This window comes from Nerophis lumbriciformis, linkage group LG08 (genome assembly GCF_033978685.3).
Source record: "Nerophis lumbriciformis linkage group LG08, RoL_Nlum_v2.1, whole genome shotgun sequence".
Lineage (NCBI taxonomy): Eukaryota > Metazoa > Chordata > Actinopteri > Syngnathiformes > Syngnathidae > Nerophis > Nerophis lumbriciformis.
This window is the reverse complement of record NC_084555.2, coordinates 10,356,109-10,372,314: the sequence shown is the minus strand read 5'-3', so window position 1 is coordinate 10,372,314 and position 16,206 is coordinate 10,356,109. Positions and strand designations below refer to the sequence as shown.

Sequence of the window (16,206 nt, the reverse complement as noted above, 5' to 3'; positions counted from 1 at the left end):
AGGGCTACATAAGTAAACTTTGATTGATTGATTATGTAGACAAAAGCTTCGAGTCTGTCTGCATAAAGCCAAATACTTTTGAAAGTAAATTATTGCATATTGTTATGATGTGTGGCCCCCTGACACAAGAATAATGTTGGTTGACAGTCTAAAAGTAACATGTCTTCCTTTACTCTTTCTTTTCGCAGTTTTATGCATTTTTATGTATAGAATCTGAAAATCGCAAATTAATTTGCAATCGCAATTTTGAAGAAAAGTCGCAATTACGTTTTGTCTCAAAATCGTGCAGCCCTATGACCAGCATTGTCTCTGCTTCAATTTCGCAGACAGCTGACTTGCTGAAGGAAACTAAGCTGTTTATTGCCACAACACCGGCATCCAGTAGAATACAGTACATAATATTTATGTTATTAACGGCACCGATCACACTGAGGTGCTGCTTCTAATTTCCGTTTACATAGATAGAGACCTTAAGATGTTGAACATAATAAAAAAATGTTTGACACCTACAATAGAGCAGTGTTTTTCAACCTTTTTTGAGCCAAGGCGCATTTTTTTAATTGAAAAAATCCGGAGGCACACCACCAGCAGAAATCATTAAAAAATGAAACTCAGTAGACAATAAAAAGTCGTTGTCGCAATTGTTGGATATGAATTTAAACCATAACCAGCCATGCATCACTATTGCTCTTGTCTCAAAGTAGGTGTACTGTCACGACCTGTCACATCACGCTGTGAGTTATTTTGAGTTTTCCCGTGTGTAGTGTTTTAGTTCTTGTCTTGCGTTCCTATTTTGGTGGCTTTTCCTGTTGCAGTTTCATGTCTTCAATTGAGCGCTATTCCCCGCACCTGCTTTGTTTTAGAAATCAAGAATATTTAAGTTGTTGCTATCTTTTTTTGTGGGGACATTGTTGATTGTCATGTCATGTATGGATGTACTTTGTGGACGCCGTCTCTGCTCCGACGGCGTCCACACACTGTAAGTCTTTGCTGTCGTCCAGCATTCTGTTTTTGTTCACTTTGTCGCCAGTTCAGTTTTACTTTCGTTCTGCATAGCCATCCATAAGCGCCAATGCCTTTTCTTAGGGGCACTCACCTTTTGTTTATTTTTGGTTTAAGCATTAGATACCTTTTTACCTGCACATTGCCTCCCGCTGTCGCCTGCATATTGTGATCACGACAAACCATCGTCGTCTCACATGACGTGTTCCTGACATCTACAAAGCAATTAGCTACCGGCTTCCACCTACTGATATGGTAAGGTATAACATGGTTACTCTGCCGAGCTCTAGACAGCACCGACACTCAACATTGGCACATTATAATTACTGGTTTGCAAAAAATATTTTTAACCCAAATAGGTGAAACCGCATAATCTCCCACGGCACATCAGACTAGGGCTGGGCGATATATCGATATATGCAATATAGAAAATGACTATATCGTGATATTCGAGTATACGTTCGTAGGCAGTTGCTTTTAGCTGCGGGGCATTCAACTGCATGCGTTTCTCACTCTTTCCTGTCTCTCCTTCTCACAGACACTTAAAACAAGCGCATATTCTTACATACGTCACATACTATCACGTGAGCAACGTCACACGCTCCCGCGGAGCAGACAGGTAGAGACATGGTAACGTTAGCTGTGATGCTAACAGCTAACGGTGTGGTTTGAGTGGTAATACGAGAGAAAGAAGGTGCGAATCTGGTAACAAATGGAGGAATATTTCATTCCCAAGAAAAACAGCACAGGGTCCATCGTCTGGCGGTGGTTTGGCTTCAAGCGGGAAGATGTCTTTACATGTCAACATATCCGTTCGGTGCCACACCAACTAAATGCCGAAGCAACTATTTCCACATCAACACCGTAGGACATATACTATTTGATATGCAGCTCATTTTTATGTGACACTTATTGAAATATCTTGTGTGACATCATAGGGGGCGGTGTAGCGGTGTCGCTCGGTTGGTAGAGTGGCCGTGCCAGTAACTTGATGGTTCCAGATTCGATCCCCGCTTCCGCCATCCTAGTCACAGCCGTTGTGTCCTTGGGCAAGACACTTTACCCACCTGCTCCCAGTGCCACCCACACTGGTTTAAATGTAACTTAGATATTGGGTTTCACTATGTAAAAGCGCTTTGAGTCACTAGAGAAAAAGCGCTATATAAATATAATTCACTTCACTTCACATCACATCATGCACAAAAGTGCACTTTATTTGTTTCAAACTATTGTAGTGGCGTTCTGTACAAAAAGTGCACTTTAATTTAGTGTTGTTTTGAAATGTCATCTTAGTGACATCATTTACAAAAGTGCACTTATAGCTTGTTTTAAAATGTCTCTGACAATCTTGCACTTTCTGTTTTGGAAATGACATGAATGTTTGTGCCACTGCTTAATAACTGTTTAATAAATACACTTTTGGTAAATTGACTTAGTTGTGATTTCCCTCTCTGCATGAAAGTTTAAAATGAGCATATATTAATGCAGTATGAACAAGAATGTTTTAATGTAGACACATAGACTCATCATACTGCTGTGATTATATGCATCAAGTGTTCATTCAAGGCTAAGGCAAAATATCGACATATATATCGTGTATCGTGACATGGCCCAAAAATATTGAGATATTAATAAAAGGCCATATCGCCCAGCCCTATATCAGACTATCTCATGGCACATGGTTGAAAAACACTGTAATAGAGTATATTGCTCCATGACAGTATCGATCTCGGGTGGTCCCTTATATACTCAATACAAACAAGATATCGCAATAACTGCTCTCCAACAACATTTCCGGCTTTTAGCTCAATTTCTTTATAACCTTACCTCTTAATTATTAGGTTCCAGGATTAACTTTGACAACATATAGCCTGAAGAAATTCCTAAACACAACGCAGCATATTCAGTGAAGTTACTATAGGCTATAATTTGTCCTCGCAACCCGTTTAGCTGCAAGATAGCTGGCTAATTGATAGCCTGCTCAGTGGCCCTGTGGTTAGAGTGCGAATTAGTGAAGTGAATTATATTTATATAGCGCTTTTCTCTAGTGACTCAAAGTGCTTTACATAGTGAAACCCAATATCTAAGTTACATTTAAACCAGTGTGGGTGGCACTGGGAGCAGGTGGGTAAAGTGTCTTGCCCAAGGACACAACGGCAGTGACTAGGATGGCGGAAGCAGGGATCGAACCTGAAACCATTAAGTTGCTGGCACGGCCGCTCTACCAACCGAGCTATACCGAGTGTCCGCTCTGAGATCGGAAGGTCCTGAATTCAAACCCAAGCCGAGTCATACCAAAGACTATAAAATGGGACCCATTACCTCCCTGCTTGGCACTCAGCATCGAGGGTTGGAATTGGGGGTTAAATCACCAAAATGATTCCCGAGCGCGGCCACCGCTGCTGCTCACCGCTCTCCTCACCTCCCAGGCGGTGAACAAGGGGATGGGTCGAATGCACAGGTTAATTTCACCACACCTAGTGTGTGTGTGTGTGTGGGACTATCATTGGTACTTTAACTTTTAATTCCATTCATATCAATACAAACAGTGCTAAGTGGACACCTGTCAGAATGTGGGGCGTCGAAATGTGGTTTAACACCGGAGCTGTCACTCGTCACCACAAGTTATTAGCACACTAAAGCTTTCTAAGTGTCAGAAACGCATTCAAACACAATTCCTTAAACGAGCACAGTGAATAAATATTTACGAAATGAACAAATAGGGAGTGGAATGTAGCCTCTGGTCTCGATAGCTAGTCTTACTAGTAAGCTAATACTGAAGCTAACTAGCCGACTGGCTTACTTCAAAGTCACACACCTGCCAGAGTTAAGCGAACACCGCCTCAACCGGACGACAACTCCCCCCGAATGTGATCCACAAAAAGCGGCACTAAAGTGCCCGCTGACAGTTAGCGTGCCGTCACGGGGTTACCTTTCTAACGCCTTTGTAGATGTAGAAGTAGAGCTCTCGGCCCACGTTAAAACAGATCCTGTCGCCGTTGCCCGACTGGTCGTTGACGTTGACGAAGGAGACTCTGACAGGGTTGGAGCCCTGCGAGTTGAAAGGCACTCTGTTCGGACGGCTGTATTCGGAGTGAGTGAGGAGTTTATAGACGCCTTCCCGGGTGGTGAACTGAGTTTTAATTTCGTTCATCTCCTTCCCTCCTCCCTCCGCCGCCATCTTTGAAATTAACATTCATCCCTCTCCCCCAGGCCGGATCTTACGCACGGGAGGGAGGGAGGGAGGGGGCGCGGGCTATGCTATGGTAGTCCGTACTACGGGAAACTAGCTCTGGGACGCCCTACGACACCTGTTTAAATGACCAACTTTAGGGTTTATATTGTCTTTCTAATAGTTATTCATGTATTGCTCATAGTTGTAGTTTGATAATTTTGCCAATCAATCATTTCCTACAAAGGATGTGAGTTTTAATCTGAAAATCTATTGAATTAAAAACACCGGATATTTTATTTTGATAAAGAAATTAACATCACAGGCTTGCAATAAAACTAACTGCGCAACCATTAGCTTTATTTCCATATATATAACTGTTTATTTGTATACAAATATTTTTGTTCTTTAATACAACACATAATAAATAACTGTTTATTTATATACAAATATTGTTGTTCTTTAATACAACACACAATAAATATTAACGTTATTACTTTCACCCAGAAACTTGGTACACTATACTATAGATAGCCATCCAGGTCTGTCATCATCTCTCATTTATTTATTTTTTTACTGTGTACCTATTTGTACTTTGGTATATATCTATCAGAAAACAAACAAATGAAGCGCTTTCGACAGCGGATGTGTTTGTAAATTAAATTTAAAAACACCGGAAGTTTTATTTTGTTAAACCATAATAAACGCCAATGGCCGGAGTGAAATGAGAACACTTGTGGCATAACTAGTAAACGTTACTGAAATTGTTAAGTCGTCCATTTATGACACTATAGAAACGAAGAAGATAACTTTGTAGTATTGTTTGTTGTCTCAATGAGCCCACGCATAGAATGGCTTTCAGGAGAAGACGACATTTAATTCCAGGTGGGCGTCAGCGTTAATTAGTGAATGTCGGCGTTAATTTGTTTAAATGGGTTATACTTGTATAGCGCTTTTCTACCTTCAAGGTACTCAAAGCGCTTTGACACTACTTCCACATTTACCCATTCACACACACATTTTGAATTATTCTCTCAACAAAGCTATTTTTGATGTGTTTCCAGTGTCATTAAAGTGTTCTTTTGTGCGCCGCAGAACATAGTGATGGTGGCCAAAAAAGCAACATGGAGCAGCTTGCCAACAAATACATGGTGAAATGTCAAAATGGCCTCTCATTAAGTCAACGTCTAATACATGTGATGTGTTTGTGTTGTCTTCAGAAGATGTGTAAAGTGGAGTCCAGCACTGATTCTGATTCTGAGATTAGTCCAAGATGGTCTGACACCAGCACTATGGTAAGCTCTCTGAAAAAATATCGCTTGTTTTTAAATTTGAAAACACAATTTTACGTTAAGTTGTTTACAAATATTACCTACATGTTTGAATATAACTAACAAAACTAACTCATGCCCTTCAATTTGGTTGGGACCAGACACACATGGTTCCTCTGTAAAGTGCTAAGGCATGGGTGTCAAACTCTGGCCCTCGGGCCAAATTTGGCCCGCCGTGTATCCATCCATTTTCTACCGCTTATTCCCTTTTGGGGTCGCGGGGGGCGCTGGAGCCTATCTCAGCTACAATCGGGCGGAAGGCGGGGTACACCCTGGACAAGTCGCCATCTCATCGCAGGGCCAACACAGATAGACAGACAACATTCACACTCACATTCACACACTAGGGCCAATTTAGTGTTGCCAATCAACCTATCCCCAGGTGCATGTCTTTGGAAGTGGGAGGAAGCCGGCGTACCCGGAGGGAACCCACGCAGTCACGGGGAGGACATGCAAACTCCACACAGAAAGATCCCGAGCCCGGGATTGAACCCAAGACTACTCAGGACCTTCGTGTAATTTCATTTATATCAAATTAACATTAGAGCTGGCCCGCCGGTATTATACAGCGGCGGTGCCGCTGTAACACCGCATTCACCGCTAATACTCATACTTGCCAACCCTCCCGATTTTCAGTGCCCCTCTCGAAAGTCTCCCGTGGCAACCATTCTCCCGAATTTCTCCCGATTTCCACCCGGACAACAATATTGGGGGCGTGCCTTAAAGGCACTGCCTTTAACATCCTCTACAACCTGTCATCACGTCTGCTTTTCCTCCATACAAGCAGCGTGCCGGCCCCTATCACATGATATATGCGGCTTCTACACACACATAAGTGAATGCAAGGCATACTTGATCAACAGCCATACAGGTCACACAGAGTGGCCGCATAAACAATTTGAACACTGTTACAAATATTCGCCACACTGTGAAACCACACCAAACAAGAATGACAAACACATTTCGGGAGAACATCCGCACTGTAACACAACATAAACACAACAGAACAAATACCCAGAACCCCTTGCAGCACTAACTCTTCCGGGACGCTACAATATACACCCCCCTCTACCACCAAACCCCGCCCCCCCAACCCCTCCCACCTGAGCCCCGACATTAATGAACTAGCATCCCAGAAAAGATGGCAGGTATCTGGCTTGGGCACATCAGATTAGATCTGTGTGTTGCAAACTGAGCAGTAAAAAGTCCTGAATGGTTGATTTTTTTCATTATTTTATTTTCAAGTTTATTAGCCTGTGGAAAAAAATAATGTTGATATTTACCTCAGAAGGCTGCAAATAGAAAAGAGGCATTCCATTTTTTATTTACATTTTATTTAATATACCATTGATGTTTTTTCGTTTGTTTTTTGAAAGTTGATTTTGCACTATTAAGTTATATAAGCGTTGCTTGTTCTATATTCAGTGTTAAAGCAAATCAGTGTAGAAAACTGAGCAATAATTAACGTTTTATTCATGCACTTTCTCTTGCTACTTCAAGGCTTGAATGTTTGATTCATTCATTATTGTTATTTTATTTTCTAATTTATTATTAGTCTGTGGAAAAAGTTTATTTTGATATTTACTTCAGAAGGCTGCAAATAGAAAATAGGCATTCAATTTTTATTAAAATTTTATTTGATATGCCATTGATTTTTTTTTAGTTATTATTATTATTATTATTATTTGAAACTCGATTTTGCATGTCACTATAAAGTTATATAAGCCTTGCTTGCTCAATATTCAATGCAAAAATTGTTTGGGTCCCTATTAAAAGGTTAATTTGTTCAGTTTTAAATTTTGGCCCACTCTATATTTGAGTTTGACACCCCTGCGCTAAGGTAATGTAGTATAAACATTTACTTCCTAGTTTACATAATCATCTATTGTAGGGAAATTCAGAATAGATTCACATTTGTAATGCTGACCTACAAAATATGTTAAAGATGTTGATGTGTGATGAGAATCTCTCATCTCTTTTACCAGCAAAAATTAGCACTATGGATCACTCACCTGTGGATAGTGGATGATTTTCGTCATGTTTGTGGAACTGTGGACCACCTCTATACTCTCGGCAGGGTCCTTGTTCCGCATTGGACTTGTTTTCAGTGAGGGTTGGACTCCGCCAGGGCTGCCCTTTGTCACCGACTCTGTTCATAACTTTTATGGACAGAATTTCTAGGCGCAGTCAGGGCGTTGAGAGGATCAGGTTTGGTGGCTGCAGGATTAGGTCTCTGCTTTTTGCAGGAGATGTGGTCCTGATGGCTTCTTCTGGCCAGGATCATCAGCTCTTACTGGATCAGTTCGCAACAGAGTGTGAAGCGACTGGGACGAGAAGCAGCACCTCCAAGTCCGAGTCCATGGTTCTCGCTCGGAAAAGGGTGGAGTGCCATCTCCGGGTTGAGGAGATCTTGCCCCAAGTGGAGGAGTTCAAGTACCTTGGAGTCTTGTTCACGAGTGAGGGAAGAGTGGATCGACAGGCGGATCGGTGCGGCGTCTTCAGTAATGCGGACAATGTATCGATCCATTGTGGTAAAGAAAGAGCTGAGCTGGAAGGCAAAGCTCACAATTCACCGGTCGATCTACGTTCCCATCCTCACCTATGGTCATGAGCTTTGGGTTATGACCGAAAGGACAAGATCACGGGTACAAAAGGGCCGAAATGAGTTTCCTCCGTCGGGTGGCAGGGCTCTCCCTTAGAGATAGGGTGAGAAGCTCTGTCATCCGGGAGGACCACTAAGTAAAGCCGCTGCTCCTCCACATCGAGAGGAGCCAGATGAGGTGGTTCGGGTATCTGGTCAGGATGTCCCACCGAACGCCTCCTCCGACCGGTAGGAGGCCACGGGGAAGACCCAGGACACGTTGGGAAGACTAGGTCTCCCGGCTGGCCTGGGAACGCTTCGGGATCCGCCGGGAGGAGCTGGACGAAGTGGCTGGGGAGCGGGAAGTCTGGGCTTCCCTGCTTAGGCGAAGTTGATTCAATGTTATTTGAGAGAAGAAAAAAAAGCCTCAAAATGTCTTAATTTTGTTGCAACTTTCTGAAAAACTTGCTGCAAATTCAGGCATTTTAGGCCACATAAAAAAAAAAGCCTGCAAAATTCTGGAATTACTGGTTACTGTGTAAAACTAGAACCAGTTGGTAATTTTTTGGGGGGATTAAAAATGTTTTAAATTACTTTAAAAATATACAATGGAAATATTTCACCACTTTGGGGACATTCCATTTTAATTATCTTCAAAGCCAAAGAGGACATAAAAAAGTAATTAATTATGTTTTTAAAGGGCATAAAAACATTTTGGAATCATATATTCTACTTTTTTGCTCAAATTTCCCAAACTTCAGTTTTTGAAATATCAAATATGTAATGTTTTTTAAACATTTGACCCTTTTGAAGGCATTTTAATCAGATAATGTCACATGTTTAGGACAGTAAAATAACTTTTATTTTTATTTTTTTTACTAATAATGCAAATTTTTACTAATTGACAATTGGAGAAATAGTTTGATCAAAAAACCTAAAAAGGGATAATATGGAAAAGCATAACATGTTACAATATACATATATAAATCCAAATGTTTTATGCCCTTAGACTTTTGGCCAGTGTATCTGGCCTACAACTGTGAAATAATTAGAAATTAAAATTTGAATGAAACATGAACAAAAAAAAACTCTCCGCAAAAATCATGCGGAACGAAGTAACACAAAAAACATATTGCCAAAAATACAGCTAAAAATTCCTGAAAGGACAAAAAAGTCGACCTTTGTCCACTGAGGGTTAAATATAAATGACATGACATGCTCGTTATAGTTGGGGTTTCAACTGCAAAGATGATAGGGCGTTAATTAGGAGCAGGCAATAATTGGAGAGAGAGGCTGTTATGTCCTAAATGGAAACATTTATATTCCATATTTGTTTACAATTTGGAGTGCATAGGAAAGCGGAAAGGAAAAACGCAGCAAATTCCAAAAAAGACTAGAATGCTCCTGTTGTATAGAGGTACTTGGACCAGTCTGAACACAGTGGCAGAGCCTCACATTGACGTTTTAACATAACTAGCAAATCTAGGTGTCCAATCTAGTGATTAACATAACTAAGGCGTTCCTCAAGGCACCCCTTTAAGTCTTCTCCACGTTTGACTGTTCCAAATTGTTTTTGTAATGTAATTTATGTAACTAAAATGCATGAGAATGTTTTATATTTTGAACGTATTTTGCTGTAGCTTGTTTCTTCAGATGCAGTCAGTAGTCATTTGTTCAACTTCTTGGTGTTGCTCAAGGTTGCATTTTAGGTCCCCTCTTTTTCATCATTAGGGCTATTCAATTGGAAGCTTGCAGGTTCAGTTAAAAAAAAAACTTGAGACTCACATTTTGCTGCAGATTCCTGAAAACACTGGAGTGCTGCCATAGAGATGATCTTTGACTAGCTTTTTTTTCAGAAGGTCCTTAAAAACAGCAGAATGTTCTTGTAACTCCGACAAATAAATAGACCAAAATTAAATGTCTGCTGTAGAGGACGCTGATTCTCTGTAATATGCAAAATAAGACAAATTGTGATGGAAGAAGGTCCTTAGCTTTCCTTAGCATCCCCCAAAACAATTTAGCTGAATATCCCTGATTTACAGTATATTTATTGAAACAAAACAAAAAATAGCATCTACTATACATTATGTTTGTTTAAACCAGGGGTGTCAAACTCATTTTCGCTCAGGGGCCGCATGGAGGGAAATCTGTGCACACGCGGGCCGGACTATTAAAATCATGGCATTAAAACTAAAAAATAAAGACAACTTCTCATTGTTTTCTTTGTCTTACTTTGGCCAAAAATAGAACAAACACATTCTGAAAATATTACAATAAAAATATAGAAAAAAATACCGTCAGCGGTCAAGTTTAGATCCATGAAGGAAAGAAGAAAGTGAATGAATGTTTATAACTGAATACATTTACATATGCATAAAAGTGTTTTCTTTTGTATTTTCTTTTTTTAATGAATTAACGTTTATGACAATCTTTTTCCTAAACACAATATAGAACAGGGGTAGGGAACCTGTGGCTCTAGTGCCAGATGTGGCTCTTTTGATGACTGCATCTGGCTCTCAGATAAATCTTAGCTGGCATTGCTTAACAGGATAAGTAATGAATAATTCAGCTGGTAATCACAGTGTTAAAAATAACGTTCATAATATAAAACATTCTCATGCATTTTAATCCATCCATCCGTTTTCTACCGCACCTGTTCAAGAAGTCGCATTAATGGTAAGAAGTGTAGGAGCCTAAATGCTGTTTAAGTTAATTTACATTTTTATGTTTATTCAGCCAAAATGGGACTATTTACTTTATTTGCATAATACGAAAATGTATATATTTGCATGCTTAGAATAATTATAAGGTACACTTTATTTGTAATTATTACATTTGTCTAAATTTGATGACGTAACTGTTTGATTACATATATGGCGGAAGGATCTGTGTGGTTGGTTGGTTTTTGGACACAGTGCATTATGGGTAATGGCAGTCAGGTGCGGGGGAATTGAGCCACACAGTTTTTTGACCTCACTCTTACTTTTTCTTAGTCTTGCTTTTTCTAACACCTACTGTAACAAACTCTCTTTATTTTGCCATTCATTTGTTCCCACATCGTTATTGTTTTACGTTTTTGAATAATTAAGTGACAAGTAAACGATACAAAACGAAGAGGAGCGTCTGGAGTTTGTTTGTGGTTGCTTAAGCAAGCGGAGTAATTAAATTGTTATATGTATGTGGCAGAGGGGTTAGTGCATCTGCCTCACAATACGAAGGTCCTGAGTAGTCTTGGGTTCAATCCCGGGCTCGGGATCTTTCTGTGTGGAGTTTGCATGTCCTCCCCGTGACTGCGTGGGTTCCCTCCGGGTCCTCTGGCTTCCTCCCACTTCCAAAGACATGCACCTGGGGATAAGTTGATTGGCAACACTAAATCGGCCCTAGTGTGTGGATGTGAGTGTGAATGTTGTCTGTCTATCTGTGTTGGCCCTGCGATGAGGTGGCGACTTGTCCAGGGTGTACCCCGCCTTCCGCCCGATTGTAGCTGAGATAGGCTCCCGCGACCCCAAAGGGAATAAGCGGTAGAAAATGGATGGATGGGATGGATGTATTCAGTGATTATACTACAAAGTTATTTTCCATTTAACTTCACCAGTTTTAGATTATTTTTATTCAAAATCGCTGAATTTTCACATTTGCCGTTCAAATACTGAGAAGCAGCCAGTTGAGGCACGTCACTCAGTTGTGCCTCACCATGGATTGCGGACTCGGCTAACTGCTGGCCTGCTGTGCAGTGAGACCGTGTTGCTATATGAATTATATTATACATTTCCATAGTTTAGTTAGCTGAGGTATATAATGTACAGTGTATTTTGTCAACAACTGTATGTGTGTAACGTATTTCTTGTGCTGAGCAATCATAAAACTGCTGCGAAGACGCACTGTGTGAGGCTCGCAGTAATCCTGCCTCCTGGTGCCGGTTAATGCACCCCCCGACGGGAGCGCCACACCAACCAAAGCCCGCACCCAAACCCTCCACGTGCAAGACCGAATCCACCCAAAAAAAGTCACTTAACAAGAAGCCAAAAAGTGCAAAAACAACAATGCTCGCGCCGGAGGAGCCGTGAACGACTGCAGGGACACAACATTAGGTACACTTGCAGACTGCAGCACGGATTTCATATTTCATTCATTCACAACTCCTCCAACACGAACACTACTGTTCCCGCACTTATAAGTAAAGGTAAGACCATAATAAAGTTTTTTTAATTAAATGTGCTTTTTTGTGTGCTACAGTTTGTATGTGTAAAGTTAAAGTTAAGTTAAAGTACCAATGATTGTCACACACACACTAGGTGTGGTGAAATTTGTCATCTGCATTTGACCCATCCCCTTGATCACCCCCTGGGAGGTGAGGGGAGCAGTGGGCAGCCAGGAGAAAGTAGAGGAGCGTCAAGCTAAAGGCTTCATTAGGAATCTATAAGAAGTATTTTATTTATTATTGGTTAGCTTCAGAATAACAATGTTATTAAAAAGAATAAGAGACTTATTATACTTTTAAAATGTTGGTCTTACTTAAAATTGCACGCATCTAGTTGTATTCAGTGTTAAAAAATATTATATGGCTCTCACGGAAATACATTTAAAAATATTTGGCTTTCATGGCTCTCTCAGCCAAAAAGGTTCCCGACCCCTGATATAGAATGTTAGCTATAACAGGATAATGCATACATTTATCATTTGTTTTCAAAACGGTTACAAAAAAGTGGGACCCCAAAAATTTACTGTGGGGCCCCATTTTTATGACTTGATGGGATCCCTGGGACCCCATTTTGAAAATTCCTAGCGCCAACACTGATGGGAGTATTGGTGCGTGCAAAACAGCAGCAGGCGGCTGTGGCCTGCGGGCCGGTTCTAATACTAATCAAATATCATCCCGGGGGCCATAGATAATTCAGTGACTTTGACACCCCTGGTCTAAATTAGGGATGTCCCGATCCGATATTTGGATCGGATCGGCTGCCGATATTTGCCAAAAATTGCGCATCGGCAAAGCATGGGAAAATGCCGATCCAGATCCAGTTTAAAAAAAACTCCGGTCCGTGTTTTCCAACGCACCGATTTAAATAATACATTCCACTTTTCTGCTGCTCCGTAATTTCCGTTCCGCATTTTCCAGCACACCTTCAACACATCCACAGGTCTGTGAATTCTCACGCAGTTGCTTTTAGCTGCTGGCATTACACGACAGGCTCTTCTCACTCTTTCCTGTGTCTCCCTCTCACAGACAGCAAGTGCACCTTCTTACACACGTCACACACTGTCACGACATACGTCACATACTGTCACGTCATACGTCATATACGTATACGTCCTCCCCGAGCAGAGAGGTAGCAGCATGGCTAACGTTAGCTGTGATGCTAGCGCAGCCGTGCGATCAACGCTCCCTCTAAGGTGCTCCCCTGTGCAATTGCGCACTGTTTAAGCGTCCTCTGCGCATAGCAAATCTATGCCACGCACAAAATCAAATAAAAAAAATAAGCGCATAACAATTTTTGACACACGGACACGACAGAGAAAACAGTTTTCGTCATCATTGTTAAAATATTGTGACGTCTGTCGAGACGCTTATCTCCATTCGGGGCCACACGTCCACACCATCAAAATGCAGAGGCAAACATTTCCGCATCAACACCGTATGAAAAAAATAGTGATTTTTTTAGTTGTGATTTCCTTCTCTGCATGAAAGTTTAAAAGTAGCATATATTAATGCAGTATGAAGAAGAATGTTTTAATGTAGACATGCAAGCCTTGAAAGAAAATTTTGAAAATCAAGACTACATTTCCTGCAAATGGGTGCATTTCTACCCTATATTTTAACTTTAGATTTATTCTCATATCAAACTCTTTTGGCTGTCTTTTTGACACTTACATCCGGCGCCCCCCTCCACACCCTGGATTATAAATAATGTGATTGATTGATTGAATTATTTATTTCAAACCTGCACAGTACAACACACACTTTTTTTTTTTTAAACATTTTGGCAGGGACATTTATGCAAGGCTTGAAAAGGGGTTGGATGAAGCAAATGCTTATAATATCCCAACCCCTCTCACTCATTCCACATTTAACATAAACAATATAATACAAGAACAATACTATACAAACAAAAACAAGAAAAGCTCCTGTACACTAACAATACAATAGTACCACTGTTACTATAAAACAAGACAAGACGAGACAAAACACACACACACACACACACGCACACACACACACACACACACACACACATACACACACACACACACAGGCCCAAACACTCTCTGACCATACACCTCTCTCCCATCGCTCTGTGCTTAGGGCATCACTCTCTTTCCTCCTCGTACTTCTTCAGTCTTTTAAATGTAATCATGTTAGAACAGGTTTTTAACTCGTCCCCTAAGTTGTTCCACAGACTGACTCCACGCACTGAAATGCACATTTGATTTTAAAGTTGTTCTAAATTTAGGCAAATATAATTTGTTGTTTCCTCTTAGACTGTAACTATGATGAGCATCTCTATCCTGGAATAGGTTTTGTATATTGGATGGTATTGTAATGTAAATAATTCAATGTGATTATCTTGTGTGATGACTGTATTATGATGATAGTATATATCTGATAGTATATATCTGTATCATGAATCAATTTAAGTGGACCCCGACTTAAACAAGTTGATAAACTTATTCGGGTGTTACCATTTAGTGGTCAATTGTACGGAATATGTACTTCACTGTGCAACCTACTAATAAAAGTCTCAATCAATCAATCAAAACACATAGAATCATCATACTGCTGTGATTATATGCATCAAGTGTTCATTCAAGGCTAAGGCAAAATATCGAGATATATATCGTGTATCGCAATATGGCCTTAAAATATCGCAATATTAAAAAAAGGCCATATCGCCCAGCCTTAGTTCAATGATGCCATTTCTGTTTGTCATGTATAATTTTGTCTATTTTGTGTTTATCCTTGAATAAACAGGTTAGTTTCTTGTTACCAACCATTGTGTATTATTCAAACTCCCCTAATTCAGCTGGCTAGTTGTTATCAAGAGTACTAAAACCCTTTTCAACATGATTCTGACAACTAAGTAGGCTAAATAACTTTAAACTTTAATACATGCTCGGATAGGCCAGTATCGGTCAGTATCGGTATCGGTCAGTATCGGTATCGGATCAGAAATGCAAAAACAATATCGGTATCGGATCGGAAGTGCAAAAACCTGGATCGGGACATCCCTAGTCTATATGGTGTGTTTGTGGCAGGAATGTGTGAGCAGTGCACCAGAGAGCGGCACTTTAAAGCAGACGTTGCCTCTGATGCGTGAACCTCCTGGAAAACATGGCTGTTACTCCTTGGTAAGACACCACACAATCCAGTGGCACTACTGTATGAGCCCAAGTCTGTGTATGGTTGTAGTTTCTGGACCCGTACGACGGCAGCTCTGAAGATTCTGACGACACGGACGTCCCTAGCAGGCGAACGAGACAGCAGGGAAAAGGAGGAGGCCGCCTGTCACGTAAAAACAGGCGTTTTATCCTCCATCATCCTGCAGCGATTGGCTTTCGGCAGCTTGTGAAAACTCCACCAGAGCAGCAGCATCTCGTGGACGTCCACATGAAGTGCGTGGAGGACTCAGAGGTTTGGCTTTGCGAGCTGGTCTCTCTGTCCTCCCAGGCGGACTTGTATCGCGGTGGACCTGCGGAGGAGATGCCGACCGGCTCGGACGTGAAAGTAAAACTCTTCGACGACTCCGCCTTGCCGTCTACACTCTCGGCCAGATCACCCGGCAAACCGTGTAACCTCAGGGTTCTGTTCAAGAGGAAACTGGCTGTCCCCGCAGCTGAGGGGCTGGAGCTTGGTCACAGAAAGAGGCCGTGTGTTGTCAACATGGAGGAAGGAGATTCTACTTGGGACGCATGTTAAACTCTTGTGATGCACTTTCTTTAATGAAGCACTCGTGTCTTCTAATTTACCTCAATTATAACGACAACTCTGTACTGAGACAACTTTTTTTTTTTCTTTTGTTGGCCTTAACCATAGTGGAGGATTGAGTTATTTAAGATTTTCTTTCGTTTTATGTTAAGGAAGTGCATGCTGCAAAATAAATGTACCAATGAAATTCACTAAA

The 16,206-nt window shown here is 41.0% G+C and overlaps 2 protein-coding genes across 6 annotated transcripts in view; one reads left to right on the top strand and one right to left on the bottom strand.

The window, feature by feature from the left end:
• wdr20a (WD repeat domain 20a) overlaps positions 1-4,215 on the bottom strand; it is an 18,420-nt gene extending 14,205 nt beyond the window's left edge. Inside the window, exon 1 of the mRNA XM_061968227.2 lies at positions 3,935-4,215. Within this exon, the coding sequence (XP_061824211.1) occupies positions 3,935-4,198 (264 nt within the window). The 5' untranslated portion in view covers positions 4,199-4,215. The remainder of the gene's footprint in view (positions 1-3,934) is intronic.
• Positions 3,944-16,206, top strand: LOC133611446 (uncharacterized). Of its 5 annotated transcripts, none has more exons than XM_061968231.2 (5): positions 3,944-4,096; positions 5,270-5,325; positions 5,395-5,469; positions 15,341-15,433; positions 15,495-16,206. In XM_061968231.2, the coding sequence occupies exons 2-5, from the start codon at positions 5,299-5,301 to the stop codon at positions 15,999-16,001; spliced, it is 702 nt and encodes a 233-aa protein (XP_061824215.2). In that variant the 5' UTR covers positions 3,944-4,096; positions 5,270-5,298; the 3' UTR covers positions 16,002-16,206. The 5 variants fall into 5 exon arrangements, with proteins under 5 accessions (XP_061824215.2, XP_061824216.2, XP_061824213.2 ...); XM_061968232.2 differs by lacking the exon at positions 3,944-4,096 and adding an exon at positions 4,685-5,059 and having other exon boundaries at positions 5,239-5,325; positions 5,398-5,469; XM_061968229.2 differs by lacking the exon at positions 3,944-4,096 and adding an exon at positions 4,686-5,059 and having other exon boundaries at positions 5,398-5,469.

Excerpts from the sequence above, each read along its gene's own strand:
- LOC133611446 (XM_061968228.2), top strand. The coding sequence starts at position 5,026 with ATGGCTTTCAGGAGAAGACGACATTTAATTCCAG. Across the intron at positions 5,470-15,340 it reads GGTCTGACACCAGCACTATG|GAATGTGTGAGCAGTGCACC; the intron begins GTAAGCTCTCTG and ends TGTTTGTGGCAG. Across the intron at positions 15,434-15,494 it reads AACATGGCTGTTACTCCTTG|TTTCTGGACCCGTACGACGG; the intron begins GTAAGACACCAC and ends GTATGGTTGTAG.